The sequence below is a fragment of the Phocoena sinus genome, chromosome 17 (assembly GCF_008692025.1).
Source record: "Phocoena sinus isolate mPhoSin1 chromosome 17, mPhoSin1.pri, whole genome shotgun sequence".
Lineage (NCBI taxonomy): Eukaryota > Metazoa > Chordata > Mammalia > Artiodactyla > Phocoenidae > Phocoena > Phocoena sinus.
In genome coordinates this window covers 11,470,010-11,486,612 of record NC_045779.1, presented here as the reverse complement: position 1 = coordinate 11,486,612, position 16,603 = coordinate 11,470,010, and the positions used below count along the sequence as shown (strand labels likewise).

At 41.0% G+C, this 16,603-nt stretch overlaps 1 protein-coding gene across 8 annotated transcripts in view; it reads right to left on the bottom strand.

Moving 5' to 3' along the window:
* MTFR1 (mitochondrial fission regulator 1) overlaps window positions 1-16,603 on the bottom strand; it is an 80,451-nt gene that overhangs the window by 7,406 nt on the left and 56,442 nt on the right. For all 8 annotated transcript variants that reach the window (XM_032610003.1, XM_032610002.1, XM_032610001.1 and 5 more), the window contains 2 exons: window positions 3,830-4,065; window positions 1,749-2,001 (listed from right to left, as the gene is read on the bottom strand). In XM_032610003.1, coding sequence (XP_032465894.1) covers window positions 1,749-2,001; window positions 3,830-4,065 — 489 coding nt within the window. The remainder of the gene's footprint in view (window positions 1-1,748; window positions 2,002-3,829; window positions 4,066-16,603) is intronic.

The window sequence follows — 16,603 nt, the reverse complement described above, 5'->3', positions numbered from 1 at the left end:
AAAGACCTGTATGCAGAAAACTATAAGACACTGATGAAAGAAATTAAAGATGATACCAACAGATGGAGAGATATATACCATGTTCTTGGGTTGGAAGAATGAATACTGTGAAAATGACTATACTACCCAAAGCTTCTACAGATTCAATGCAATCCCTATCAAATTACCAATGGCATGTTTTTACAGAACTAGAACAAAAAAATCTTAAAATTTATATGGAGGCACAAAAGACCCCAAATAGCCAAAGCAGTCTTGAGGGAAAAAAATGGAGCTGGAGGAATCAGACTCCCCGACTTCAGACTATACTACAAAGCTACAGTAATCAAGACAATATGGTACTGGCACAAAAACAGAAATATAGATCAATGGAACAAGATACAAAGCCCAGAGATAAACCCTCACACCTATGGTCAACTAATCTATGACAAAGAAGGCAAGGATATACAATGGAGAAAAGACAGTCTCTTCAATAAGTGGTGCTGGGTAAACTGGACAGCTACATGTAAAAGAATGAAATCAGAACACTCCCTAACACCATACACAAAAATAAACTAAAATGGATTAGAGACCTAAATATAAGACCGGACACTATAAAACGCTTAGAGGAAAACATAGGAAGAGCACTCTTTGACATAAATCACAGCAAGATCTTCTTTGATCCTCCTCCTAGAGTAATGGAAATAAAAACAAAAATGAACAAATGGGACCTAAGGAAACTACAAACAAGACAAAAAGTAAACCCTAAGAATGGGAGAAAATCTTTGCAAACGAATCGACAAAGGATTAATCTCCAAAATATATAAACAGCTCATGCAGCTCAATATTAAAAAACAAACCACCCATTCCAAAAATGGGCAGAAGACCTAAATAGACATTTCTCCAAAGAAGACATACAGGTGGCCAAGAAGCATGTGAAAAGCTGCTTAACATCACTAATTATTAGAGAAATGCAAATCAAAACTACACTGAGGTATCACCTCACACCTGTTAGAATGGGCATCATCAGAAAATCTACAAACAGCAAATGCTGGAGAGGGTGTGGAGAAAAGGGAACTCTCTTGCACTGTTGGTGGGAATGTAAATTGATACAGCCACTGTGAAGAACAGTATGGAGGTTCCTTAAAAAAACTAAAAATACAACTACCATATGACCCAGCAATCCCACTACTGGGCATATACCCAGAGAAAACCATAATTCAAAAAGACACATGCACCCAACTGTTTATTGCCGCACCATTTACAACAGCCAGGATGTGGAAGCAACCTAAATGCCCACTGACAGACGAATGGATAAAGAAGATGTGGTACATATATAGAATGGAATATTACTCAGCCATAAAAAGGAACGAAGTTGAGTCATTTGTAGAGATATGGATGAATCTAGAGACTTTCATACAGAGTGAAGTCAGTCAGAAAGAGAAAAACAAATATCATACATTAATGCATATATGTGGAACCAAGAAAAATGGTGCAGATGAAGCAGTTTGCACAGCAGAATTTGAGACACGGATGTAGAAAACAAACGTATGGACACTAAGGGGGGAAACTGGCTTTGGGGGGGTGCTGGTGTGATGAATTGGGAGATTGGGACTGACATGTATTCACTGATGTGTATAAAATGGATAAGAACCTGCTGTATGAAAAAAATTAATAAAATTCAAAAATTCAAAAAAAAAAAAGAAACCTAGTACTTGGTTTTAGGCAAAAAAAATCAAGGGAAGTGAGAAAGAAGGCAAATATATCCTCACCTTTTTACTGACCGAAGTTTCACGCTGTTCATGTCTTTAAGGATCTCCAGCATATTTGGCATATCAGATTTCTTTGGACTGCTCTTGACTGAAGTCTTTCCAGCACAGGCGTTTTTCTCTCTTCGATCTCTAATCAGATCAATAGCAGATGCGCTTTTGTGGAGCCCTGACAGAGGGAGGGGAGGTGGCGGAGGGGGAGCTGGTGGGACACAGGGTGGCGCTGGGGCAACGGATGCCGTAGATTCTAAGTCACCTACAGAAACAAGGGAAAGTCATTTTGATCCTGCTGGTAATAGGCAAATAAACTATTTTAAAAGCAACATTATGTTAAGGACTTTATATCTGAAAACAGTATCCTTAAAAAGAATCAAAGTTATGTAAGTAGAAAGGAAGTTTCAGTTACTTGGTTGGAATCTAAATGCCTGCATCTCAGTCACTGTATCATTTAATCCCAAACTCTCCAGATGGAAACATTCCATTTAACTTAACAGGGCGCTTTTGTGATCTCCACTGTTCAAGTCTGACTGCTGCCAAGTGTGTAGCTACTTTTAGATGAAACAGAGCATCTGTACTGCACACATAACTATCTTCAGTATATACAGTTTGACAATTTAGTACTAGAGTTAAGTATTTGAAAAAACCATTTGATACATTCGTGGTTCTTTTTAAGTATATTTACATAGAAGATTTAATTGAGCGTTAACTAGAATGTGCATTGACCAAAGTGTGTTTAAAGTTTTAGATTTATTGTTGAACAAATTTCTGGGAGGAAAAAAAAAGTTATAGTTAATTTCCTAAACAAGAAGTAACCAAGAGTTAAAGTGGTTCTAAAATAAGGACCTAAAAATTCATCTTTCTGCATAATTGGAAATTACAGAGTTGTTTTGGGGGTGAACTGTATTAATTAGGGGGAACTCGATGCACACGAGTTTTACTCAAGGGATTTGGATTGTAAATAGAAGTTTAACATAAAGCCCCAAATTATCTCACAATTTACAGTAGTTTTCTAGTCTGCCGGAAGAGGGAGGTAAAGCAAAAGAGAAATGTAATTCATAGGTTAAACAGAAAAGGGCAGGACTTTGGTTTTTCATAAGTTACATGCAAATTTCACTTAAGTAACACCAGGTGTGGGGAGTGCACTCGCCCTCTGCCCATCTTGGCCTGACCCAGGTTGGATGAGGCTTCCATGTGGGGTTACATTAAACTCTAGGACCACAAGCAAAGTGGCTCAGAGGCAGAATAACTGTCCTATCCTTTAACCTTTAGAGTTGGCTTATGCTGAGTCTCGCCAGGACTCAGGGAACAACACTTGGAAAAACAACCACTATCTACCAACAGGTTAATGGGCTAGGATTTCAAGGCTATGGTTTCTTCTCCAAAGTGACAGTGCCACACAAATAAAAGCAACAGTAGTGGTCCAGGAGTCAAAGGACCTGAATTCAGTTTCCACTCTGGGCAAGAGGGAGAAAAATGACTACTGAATATCTACTATGTGCTGAAGGTATCGTATATAATCTCCACGTTTACTCCCTACCATAGGTAACTACTATCCCCATTTTAGAGCAGGAAAGGGAGGTAGAAAGGCCAAGTACTTGCCTCAGGACATGTAGGTCAGTAAACAGCACTCAACCCTGTCAGGGTTGTTTTTTGCGATTACCTCCTGTCTGATGTGAATGGTGCCATTATCACAGACAACTAAGTTTACCACAGCATTCACTAGTAGCAATTCAACTGTTATCAATGTATGTATATGTTGTGTTTTCAAAATACACTCATCATCCTCTCTGACGGCATTAAGATTGTTCAAAACAAACAAAAACTACTTAACCTTGACTGGGTCCTGTACTGGACAATGCAGAGGACTGACCCCTGATTTTCCAACAAGCCCAATGGCTGTTACTTTTTTTTCTTTTTTAAACTTTTATTGTAATATAGCTGATTTACAATGTTGTGTTAGTTTCAGGTGTACAGCAAAGTGATTCAGTTACACTTCTATATATACATTTCTTTTTTCTTTTCAAATTAGTGGCATTCTCCTAATTTCCAGTTTGCTGGTTAAAACAAATGTAGGACTTGCAGACCTGCACTGAGGTTTTGCTGTTCCTGGAGGGTCACAATTTTGGCAATCTGAGCTCTGAGGGCAGCAAGCTCACTTTCGAGGGCACAGATCTTCTGCAGTGCTTCCTCGTTGGCCAGTGTCATGGTCTGCCGTGGAGGCTCTTCCGGAGACAGGTTTGGTAAGGAAAACTGCCGGCCTAGGGGCCTCTCGAAGAAAGGAAGATCATCCTGAAGGGGTTCCCTTTTCCGGATCTCTGTCCTGCAAGGAAGACAGAAGGTTGGCTGTCACACAGGCTTTGTTAGGGAATGTAAAAAATCATCATTTCAAAGTCAATCAGAACACAGCAGAACATAACATCTGAGAACCATTTTTCAGGCTGACCTGACATAAAACCCCTGCTGTAAGTTTCAAAACAACAAAGCACTTATCAACCTGATGTAGATACACACCACACCAGGTTTCTTGTTGGCATCATTCTTCTTAATCTTTATCTCTACGTTATATGCACAAGCCAACACTATCCGGAGGAATCACAGATTCCAACAATGTTTTTGCTAATTCATGTTTTGTTTTGGTGGTTTGAACTAAGGTGATGCAACTTTTAATGCTGTTAAAAATGGTAAACTGGGACTTCGCTGGTGGTGCAGTGGATAAGACTCCACGCTCCCAATGAAGGGGGCCCGGGTTCGATCCCTGGTCAGGGAACTAGATCCCACATGCATGCTGCAACTAAGAGTTCGCATGCCACAACTAAGGAGCCCAGAGCCACAACTACGACCCAGTGCAATCAAATAAATATATTTTTTTAAAAAAGGTAAACTAGGGCTTCCCTGGTGGCGCAGTGGTTGAGAGTCCGCCTGCCGATGCTGGGGACACGGGTTCGTGCCCCCGGTCCGGGAAGATTCCACATGCCACGGAGCGGCTGGGCCTGTGAGCCATGGCCACTGAGCCTGTGCGTCCGGAGTCTGTGCTCCACAATGGGAGAGGCCACAACAGTGAGAGGCCCGCGTACCACAAAAAAAAATAATAAATAAAATAAATAAATAAAGGTAAACTAATTATTGGCTATATTTGACAAATCAAATCAGTAATCCATTAGCCCTTCCCCAGGGTCTTGGTTTCTGCATTTCGATGTCTGTGTTTTCCACTTGTGATAGAATACACCAAACTGCAAGACACACTGTAACAATATGGGCCAAATTACAGCATAAGAAACTGAAAAGGGGGAGAAAGTAATTATAATTGAACCCATGCAGTAATTATACAGATGGTCTCATTTTCACTTGAGCGTAAAGAAAGGTTTTCTAATATGCACTGCTTCGTAGGTTGAGAATAAAATTCAGATTTCAGCTGTCAATTTATCCATTTCCTCCTATTTTCTACAGTTAGGTTTTTCCAGCCTCTAAGCCCTTTTCTTTTTTCTTCATCCAGCTTTATTGTGGAATAACTGACAAATATTGTGTGTGTGTGTGTGTGTATATACACACACACACATATATAGTACAGCATGATGATTTGTTAATGTGTATACATTTTGAAATAATCACCACAATCAAGTTAATTAACGTATGCCAGTTCCCCTCACAGTCTCATGTGGTCATGTGACGGAGCTGTGTCTAACAAGATGGTGAGCCACTTCGGAAGGCTGCTTAGAGGGCAGTGACTCAACTCTACAAGAAAGAAAGTCCTTTCATCTCTAGCCCTACCCACTTTTCCTGCTTCTGAGAGCCTTGAGAGTCGCTGAAGGACAGAAGCTAACCTTGACAGTAAAGCCAAAGCTAAGGATGGCAAAGAGCCTGGCTGGTCCCTGAGGATACAGTGGAGCCACTGTCAGCTTCAGACTATCCACTCTGGATGTTTTTGACTTGAGAAAAATTTCCATCACCATTATTTTGGGCTTCTGTTTGATGTAGTCAAACTCAGACTGACTGTTATAACATTCACCAACATTATACTGTATTTCAGTTTTCCTTTAACTGAACACTGCTATTTTAGTTTTGCTTGAGAGCTATGATAACTCATTCTACCTAGTGTCTGAATGAATGAATTCTTGGACCTTTAGCTTTTGGTATTTTGCATTGAATTCAGTTGTTTTTCTTCATATCTAATTTTGATTATGCCCTGTTAATTAAACTGTCATACACAGAGGCTGCTTGCAAATTGTTTTTTACCTGTAGTATTAATTATTAAACAAAAATATTTGGAGAATAAATGTGCTCGTTATTACCTAGCTAGCAACCAACTCTAATAATACTAACCTCATTCACTTTATTTAATTTAGAATATCTGTGGGGTAGGGAAATATATTGGGCTTGCAAAGCTTTAATTACCATTTCCTTTCTTACCCCACACGGGGAAGAAACAGGTGGTGAAATGTCTAAAAAAAGTACATGACGATTAAACAAAGGTAAAAACTTTTATAAGAAACAATACCAATGCTCTGATTAAATACATTAATATGTTCTTTGAAAGATTATCTGTAAGTTCAGATTAGAGCATGTGCTCTAATCAACCTGCAATAAAGAAAGTAATTTTAATAAGACATTAAATTTTTTTTTAAATCACTATGGCTTTTTGTTAATATAACACTGAATTTTGATTTCTACTTACCTTTCATAGGGTAGGTCAAATAATTTCATTAAACGTCTCTATACGATAAACACATTAAATTACAAGAAGACAGAAATTGGTCTACTGAATGAAGTTTTTCTGGGGGGGATATTTACATAGAGTTATTTAATCAGTATAATGTCAAATATTTAATATGGTTCCTCAACTATATTCTTGACAACTGTCTAATAAAACATAGTAAAACACTACTTTTAAAATAGTGTTTTAAAATACTATTTAAAAAATATTACGTTTTGAAAGAACTAAGGAAACCACTGGTAGATAGGATACTGGCAGAGTCAGAATTCTAGTCCTGAGGAAAGATCTGGGTAAAATATAGAAATCTCAAATAAATGTACAATTAAAGTATCACACTTGTTCGAAACAACAGTGGAGAAAGGAGGAAGACTACTAGTAGGAACGGAGACGGCGGGTCTCGAGCAGGGGATGATCAGAAGCAGAGAGTTCTCAAGACGGGACAGGCGCCCTGCCACAGGCAGCCGGATGGAGCACCTGGAGGGTGACAACTGGATGGAAGTGCAGCCGAGCAGAGAAGCATGAGAGCCTGGAGGTAAAGACGCACCTCTACCCCCTACCGTCTCCCATTTTCCATGAAAGTTGGATTTTGCTTTGTTTATCTGAACTTACCTAAGAGAATGAATATTTTATTGGGAACATAAGCAAGGATGATGGTTTGTTTTCATATTATGTATGAGTGCAGAGGTTTCATAAACTATATATTATAACAGCAAATAAAGATAAATTTTATTTATTTTTTATTTTTTTTGCGGTACACGGACTTCTCACCGCTGTGGCCTCTCCCGTTGCGGAGCACAGGCTCCAGACGCGCAGGCTCAGCAGCCATGGCTCACGGGCCCAGCCACTCCGCGGCGTGTGGGATCTTCCCAGACCGGGGCATGAACCCGTGTCCCCTGCATCGGCAGGCGGACTCTCAACCACTGCGCCACCAGGGAAGCCCTAAAGATAAATTTTGAATGCCAGAATCTTTAGTGCTACTAAACAAAAAATGATGTTATAATAACTGATTTTTCAAGAACTCGTAGTCACTTTAGTAGTGAGTATACCCTCCCAGATCACAGGATCCAAAAGTATTATATGCTTTTACGTTTGTTTTAAAATGTTATCACTCAAGTAAGCCAATCGTCTAATCCCATGAACATTTACACTTCGATACCCAGAACTGGAACGAGATAATAGGGCGATTTGGATTAAGAGATCAACTACAAGGCATGTCTGAACAGCTTCCTTTCTTTAAGATATCTTCCAGCCAAAATACATTTTAAGAGGAAATTAACCAATACTTAACAGCAAACTACACTGTTTAAGAAAAATAAGAATTAAGCTTCTACCTCTCCCCATAACTCCTCCAGATGAATTCTATCCTTCTGTTTTTGCATCTACTGAGAATTAAGGGATAAGCACTCATTAATCTTGAAAAACAGTGTGCCAGGGTAAGAGGGAAAAAGTTTAGGACCTTTAGCAAAACGATTTAAGTGACAGTGTCAGATCATCTATATTTTATATGTCTATACCATTTTTATAACTTTGGTATAGATTCTGCATTTCCCTGCTATGGGTTGACAGCTATGGGTTCAAACAAATTATAGGAAATGTGGAAGTTTAAATGTGGATTTTTAGAAGCTGGAAAAGGAAAATAATCTTGAAATGATCATGCATTCTCAAAGACATAGAAAGATTTGACATTTACAGAAGCTTGAGAACCAAAGGCAAAAAAAATAAAGAAAAAGAGTTGCTCTGTAATATTCTTATATATGGAAAAGCTTAGGTTTTATGAAAATTCTCATACATGTCCCTTCCTTTAAAACTATAAACACACACACACCCTTTTCCCACAGACATCTGTTTTATAAGGCAGTCTACAAATAACTTGTTCTCAGAACCAATCTGTTTTGCCATCCTTCAGAATACAAGGCTATTAAAGAGCTAGAATATAGAGGCAAAAGTAATCCAAACTAAGAAATGCTCTTTTCCACTAAATCTGTGTATAATTCAGAGAAATTTTAAGTAAACAAATATAAAAACAAAAAGAACAAAAGAGGCGTCAAGTACGGATGTCCCCAAAGCAGAAGACAAACAGCCAAAGTATGATCATTTCTTAAAAATACTGTCTGCCGCAGACCTACTAGAGGATGGACTTGAGGATACGGGGAGGGGGAAGGGTAAGCTGTGACAGAGAGAGAGAGGCATGGACATCTGTACACTACCAAACGTAAAACAGATTGCTAGTGGGAAGCAGCCACATAAGCACCGGGAGATCAGCTTGGTGCTTTGTGACCACCTAGAGGGGTGGGATAGGGAGGGTGGGAGGGAGACACAAGAGGGAGGGGATATGGGGATATATGTATACGTATAGCTGATACACTTTGTTATAAAGCAGAAACTAACACACCATTGTAAAGCAATTATACTCCAATAAAGATGTTTAAAAAAAAAATACGGTCTGCATACTGACTTGTGCTGGCGAGACTTCTACCCTTTTTGTTTGATTTGGCTCTGAAGTGCCTATGGCACAAGGGTGCAGGCTCCCCTTCAGAGTACCATCCACACGAAGTGTCTGGCTCGCTTACCTTTTCAATGTTAGTATCAAGGGCGGCCACTCTGAAGTACAACATACACAGACACGAAGGGCTTTTTAAGCTCCACTGACTATTTTAAAGAAAATCCTCAATTAAATACAATGTACCTCTTGGATCCTTTCCCCTTACCTCACAGTTAATGAAAACTCAAAATCTGAGATTCTTTTAAATGAGCCCAGTGCCCTATGAAAGGTGGTATTCCCCGGATGACTTTTATTGAGTCTCCCTCACTGTTTTAGTTGAGAGAATAGCTTAGAAAGGTACAGAAATACATGTTACTGTCAATAGGGTGTGGAGAAGGGAGGACAACTCGTAATGTAGTTCCCTGAAAGCACAAAATTGGGTAGAAAGCTAACAATATTTTTCAAAGTGAGCAAATAGCTGGATAAAGACAACTAGACTAGGGAAATTATTCTGAAGAAAGTAATCCATGAAAGGACAATAGTGGGGAATAGTCAGGACTGTCATGAGGCTGCAGACCCAGATGACTAGTGGGATTCATCACCTATTCTAGATTCTGTTAAACACAAGTCTCTTGTTTTGTATTTTAAAAGCTGGATCTTGGGCTTCCCTGGTGGCACAGTGGTTGACAGTCCGCCTGCCGATGCAGGGGACGCAGGTTCGTGCCCCGGTCCGGGAGGATCCCTCATGCCGCGGAGCGGCTGGGCCCGTGAGCCATGGCCGCTGAGCCTGCACGTCCGGAGCCTGTGCTCCGCAACGGGGAGAGGCCACGGCAGTGAGAGGCCCGTGTACCGCAAAAAAAAAAAAAAAAGCTGGATCTTCCTATAAGTGATATTTAGTGGCAATGACATTTCTTCCTGGAATGCAGTACTGTACTGATGTGCATTATTAGTTAATGTCTAGTGTCAAATACTTAAGATTAAAATGGGAATGAATAACATCTGCTGTTTGCTGTGCTGTGAGTAGGAAACCGTCTTGCCCTGATCCTTTGTGTCTCCTGGTGTACACTTGCACCTATGGCGCTGTGGCCAGCCAGCCTGCTTGCTTGCTGAGTCATTTCCTTTGGAGTCTTGTTACTCACTGTCATCCTCTGTAAGGTTGGGGTTCTTCCCCGACACTCCTTAAAAAACAGCACATTTCATTTTACAATTGATATCTTTAGTCAAAGCCTTCAGTCTCACTTTATTCACTATTCTTATATCAGATTTTTGTAAATACATTCATCTTAATTCATTAGCTTACAAACATTCTGGTATAAGAAAAAGGGCTACCTCAAATACTTTTAAATCCTATGAACCTGTAGATTTTTATTTAATACATACTCAGTTTGATATGTATGTGGGCACTAAGAATTAAGAATTAGATACAATTAGAAATTAACATATTAATAAAGAATGAACAAAGTGGAGTTAAACTTTAAACATTTCAATATTCCTTAAATAATGTTCTACTCCAGGGAGAAAATACGTGCAAATGATGGGACCGACAAGGGTTTAATTTCCAAAATATACGAACAGCTCATAAAACTCAACAACAAAAACACAACCCAAATGAAAAATGGGCAGAAGACCTAAATAGACATTTCTCCAAAGACGACATACAGATGGGTCAACAGGCACATGGAAAGATGTTCATATCCCTTATTATTAAAGAAATGTGAATCAAAACTACAATGAGATACCACCTTACATCAGTCAGAAGGGCCATCATTAAAAAGTCTACAAATAACAAATGCTGGAGGGACTTCCCTGGTGGTCCAGTGGTAAAGAATCCGCCTTTCAATGCAGGGGACGTGGGTTTGATCCCTGGTCAGGGAACTAAGATCCCACGTGCTGCAGGGCGCCACAACTACTGAGCTTGTGCACCTCAATGGGAGAGCCTGTGTGCTGCAAACTACATAGCCCATGCTCCCTGAAGCCTGCACACCACAACTAGAGAGAAGCCCACGTGCTGCAACTAACACCCAACATGGCCAAAAATAAATACATACATACATACATAAATAAGTGCTGGAGAGGGTGTGGAGAAAAGGGGATCCTCCTGCACTGTTGGTGGGAATGTAAATTGGTGCAGTCACTACATAAAACAGTATGGAGGTTCATTAAAAAACTAAAAATAGAGCTGACACATGATCCAGCAATGCCACTCCTGGGCATATATCCAGAGAAAACTCTAATTCAAAAAGATACACGCACCCCTATGTTCATAGCAGCACTATTCACAATAGCCAAGACATAGAAGCAGCCTAAATGCCCATCAACAGATGAATGGATAAAAAAGATGTGGTATATATATACAATGGAATACTACTCAGCCATAAAAAAAAGAATGAAATAATGCCATTTGCAGCAAAATGGGTGGACCTAGAGGTTATCATACTAAGTGAAGTATGTCAGAAAGAGAAAGACAAATACCATATGACATCACTTATACATGGAATCTAAAATATGACACAAATGAACTATCTATGAAACAGAAACAGACTCACAAGAGAACAGACTTGTGGTTGCCAAGGGGGAGAGGGGGTGAGGAAGGGATGGAGTGGGAATTTGGGGTTAGCAGATACAAACTGGTATATATAGAATGGATAAACAACAAGGTCCTACAGTATAGCACAGGGAACTATATTCAATATCCTGGGACAAACCATAATGGAAAAGAATGTAAAAAAGAATGTATGTATAACTGAATCACTTCGCTATACAGCAGAAATTAACACACTGTAAATCAACTACACATCAATTAAAAAAATAAATTTTTAAAAAAATATTCTACTCCAAAAGCAATCAAAAACTTGATGACAGGGGCTTCCCTGGTGGCACAGTGGTTAAGAATCCAGCTGCCAATGCAGGGGACACGGGTTTGAGCCCTGGTCTGGGAAGATCCCACATGCCATGGAGCAACTAAGCCAGTGCATCACAACTACTGAGCCTGCACTCTAGAGCCACGAGCCACAACTACTGAAACACGTGGGCCTAGAGCCCATGCTCCACAACAAGAGAAGCCACCGCAGTGAGAAGCCCGTACACCAGAACGAAGAGCAGCCCCCACTTGACGCAACTAGAGAAAGCCCGCGTGCAGCAACGAAGACCCAACACGGCCAAAAATAAATAAATTTATTTTAAAATAAACACAAAGCTTGATGACAATGCCTATGATGTCTGCCAGAAGCCACATAGATTATAGCCTTTAATTTCATCACACATAGTGCAAATGTTATGCTGTGTCTATGTCCAAAGACTACACATTCTCCATAGGCTACTATTATGAAAGAGAACAAGTTAATTATCTGAGACAAGACTCTCAGTTATATTGATTCTTTCAAAGGATCTCAATGCTTCTTATAAAAATGAAGATTTCTTTCCAATCCTGGGGCCATTCTGTTAATTCAAAGGGAAATAAAAACGTGTACAGAACAGAAAAAAAAATGAGGACTTACTTGTGCATGGCACTGTGCTATAAGTTTTCTCATGTTATCTTTCAAAATTCTCCTCTCAAAGTAGGTATTGGTGCTTCCAATTTAGAGATGAGAAAACTGAAGTTCAGTGTATTTGAAAAAAAAATCAATTGTACAATAACCAATTAAGGACTCATGTGTATGCCACTTTCCCAGAGAGATAATACTGTAACATTGTAACCAACAGTTATAGAAATGCCATCAACAAATTTCAAGGGAGAAATAAGAAACAAATATATTGAATAGCTTTGGCTTTCATATAAATATAAATGTGACAGGCAGGGAAACACTCAAATGGCAATACATAAATCTTGAAAGTACTCCATATTATGTTTTTAAGATTTAAGTTACAGTTATGAGTTAAGTTACAAGTTTAAGCTATAAAAATTTGCCATGGAAATGCAGTTAATATCAAAATGACAGATGAAAAAAGACTCAAACTGCCTGGTAAGAGTACTAGTATTAAATAATTGTCAAGACAAAGTAAAATTCCATCAGCTTTCATCCTTCTATTTTGTCCTATTGATTAAAATACATGATATGGTAAATCTGCTATCTCATCAATCTGTACAAAACACACTTTATCTGGTATGTGAAACTGATCAAATAGAGCTTCCTCAAAGTTCCAGTCCTTAGGAAGATGGTGAGACTTAGATGTGTCAGCCTGTTTATCAGGATATCAGCCACAGGAACATAACAGAGTACCTTTCCCAGCCATCTAGGTTTATTATACACATCCACAGTTAATCACAACTGATGCAAAAGGTGATATAGCACCACACAGCAAAATAAAAAGTCTGCCCAATCTCTCTAGTCACATGGGCCGTGTCATTAACCTTGGAACTCTGGGGCCACTTCCCACCTGTCTGTTGACTTCCTCCTCCAGAACATTGCGCAAATCCAGCTGGGTCTCCTCTGTTTCCTTCTCACTTTGTTCAGGTTCAGATTATCTTTACCTAGAATGCTTCCAGGCACCTTTTCAAAGATCCTTTAGCCAATTACTTTCAACATCATAGACAAAATCCATTATCCAAATCCATTATGCCAACTCAATTACTCTATAATCACAATCCCCATAATAGCTACCCCATAATGTCATATCAAGTACAAACATGACATTTGTGTTAAAAGCCCTTTAGAGACTTTTCTAGGAAGATGAAGCAGATGAACTTTTCACTATTCTTCCTCCTAACTACAACTATAATCTCTGGACATCATATATAAAACAAATGTAAGAAGACTTTCGGACTTCCCCGGTGGTGCGGTCATTAAGAATCCGCCTGCCAATGCAGGGGACACGGGTTCAATCCCTGGTCTGGGAAGATCCCACATGCTGTGGGGCAACTAAGCCCACATGCCACAACTACTGAGCCCGTGCACCACAACTACTGAGCCTGCACTCTAGAGCCCGTGAGCCACAACTACCGAGCCCACATGCCACAACTACTGAAGCCTGCATGCTGTAGGGCCCATGTGCCACAACTACTGAAGCTCACACACCTAGAGCCCATGCTCTGCAACAAGAGAAGCCACCGCAATGAGGAGCCCGCGCACCGCAATGAAGAGTAGCCCCCACTTGCTGCAACTAGAGAAAGCCTGCATGTAGCAACAAAGACCCAATGCAGGGGCTTCCCTGCTGGTGCAGTGATTAAGAATCCACCTGCCAATGCAGGGGACATGGGTTCGTGCCCTGGTCTGGGAAGATCCCACATGCCACAGAGCAACTAAGCCCGTGCGCCACAACTACTGAGCCTGCATGCCTAGAGCCCATGCTCCACAACAAGAGAAGCCACTGCAGTGAGAAGCCCACGCACTGCAACAAAGAGTAGCCCCTGCTTGCTGCAACTAGAGAAAGCCCACGCACAGCAATGAAGACCCAACGCAGCCAAAAAATAATTAATTTTGTTAAAAAAGACAATGCAGCAGAAAAATAAAGTTAAGAAAAAAACAGCAAGAAAAAAAGTGCAAAAAAAAAAAAAAAGACTTCAGGCAGAGAGAAGACAGACTGAGTTGGACCTTGGGATCCAAAAGAAAAAGAAGAAAAAAAAAAAAAAAACCCCAGCCTAGGAGTGAGTTCCTTGAGTTTCCTTTTACCTCATATATCCCAGACTGGGCGCTGGAGTAACAGGTAACCCAGAAATGCCAATGGATGCAGGGGAAAAAGTCTCAACAAAAGCCTGCTCTCTTAGCCAAAGGACCAAGAAAGGGGCAGCCTCCCACAATAGATAACTTATATAAAATAACTGCTCTACTCCAGCCAACATCACAGAAAATGCTGCGGCCCCACCTCCACCAAGGCTAACTTCCCTCCTTTCTAGGCTGTAATGAGATGCCTCAAACCCTACAAGATGGTGTCAGAGAAAGCAGGGACTTACTCACCTCCCTGTAAGACAGTGGAGACAATCTGGGGTGGGGTGTGGGGGCAGAATTACACCCCATCCAGCATCAATGAAGCAGCCTCCCCTATCTGCTAGGATGGTGCCCCAGGAGGCCTCGTGGGGAGCTGGGGCACCCACCGCCACCCAGCAGTAATATGCCCAGCAGTAAAATGGAGCACTGCCCTGGGGGTGACTGGAGGCCGAGTGGGAAACCTGGACTTCTGCTCCCACCTGGTAGTAACAAGATGGCACACTCTCCTCCCTTGCTATTAGTGAAAGCCAGCTAAAAGAAAAAGCTGAAATAAGATCCAAAGTCTCAGATACTCAAAATATCTAGATTTCAGTAAAATCACTCTTCATGCCAAGACCCAAAAAGAACACAAACTGAATGGAAAAAGACAATCAGTAGATGCCAACTCTGAGATGACAAGAGATGTTTGAATTATCTGACAGATTTTAAAGCAGCTACAATAAAAAGGCTTCAATGAGCATTTAGCAGCACTCTTGAAACAAATGAAAGTAATAGTCTCAGCAAAAAAAAAAAAAAAAGGGGGTGGGGGTGGGGAACCAAATAAAACTTTTAGAACCAAAAAGTAAAATAACTGAAATAACACAACGGATAGGAACAAAAGCAGAATGGAGAAGACAGAGGGAAGAATCAGTGAACTTAGAGACAGAACAACAGAAATTATCCAATCTGGAAAACAAAAAATGAACCAACTAGGGAAAAACATGAGCAGAGTCTCGGTGACCTGTGTGGCTACAACAGAAGATCTAGTAATTGTGGCATCAGGGTCCCAGGAGAGGAGTAAAACGGCAAGGCTGAAAAAGTACTTAAAAAAAATAACGGCAGGGCTTCGTTCCAGCCTGATGGGCGTCGAAGGCAGGCCAGTCTGTGGCCAAACAACGAGGCCACATTACAGCGGGACAGTGACTGCGACCACGCTGTGGGCCCCAGACAGGCGAGGAGACAAGACGGCAGAGTAGAAGGGCTTGAACACACCTCCTCTCACGAAAACACCAAAATCACAACTAACTGCTGAACAACCATTGACAAAAAAGCATGAAACCTACCAAAAAAGATACTCAAAGACAAAGAACAGGCCACAACGAAATGGTAGGAGGGGCGCATTCATGATACAATCAAATCCCATACCCACCGGGTGGGCAACACACAAACTGGAAAATAATTATATCACAGAGGTTCTCCCATAGGAGTGAGAGCTCTGAGCCCCACATCAGGCTCCCTGGTCAGGGGGTCTTGGCATTGGGAGGAGCCCCCAGAGGATTTCGCTTTGAAGCCCAGCAGGGCTCAACTGCAGAAACTCCACAGGACTCGAGGAAAGGGAAATCCTACTCTTGGAGGGCACACACAAGGTCTTGTGTGCACTAGAACCCAAGGAAAAAGCAGTGACTTCAGAGGAGCCTGGGCCAGACCTACCTGCTGGTCTTAGAGGGTCTCCTGGGGAGGTGAGGAGGGCTGTAGGTCACTGGTGACAGAGGTACCAGGGAGTACTCATTAGCAAGAGCTCTCCTGGAGGCTGCCATTTTGACACCAAGTCCTGGGCCATCCAACAGCCTGTAGGCTTCAGTGCTGGGACACCTCAGACCAAACAACCAACAGGGTGAAAACACACCACACGCATCAGCAGACAGGCTGCCTAAGTCTTTCTGAGCCCACAGCCACATCTAAACACGCCCCTTGACATGGCCCTACCCACAAGAGGGACAAACCCACAAGTGGCCAGGCACCAGTCCTTCCAGCCAGGAAG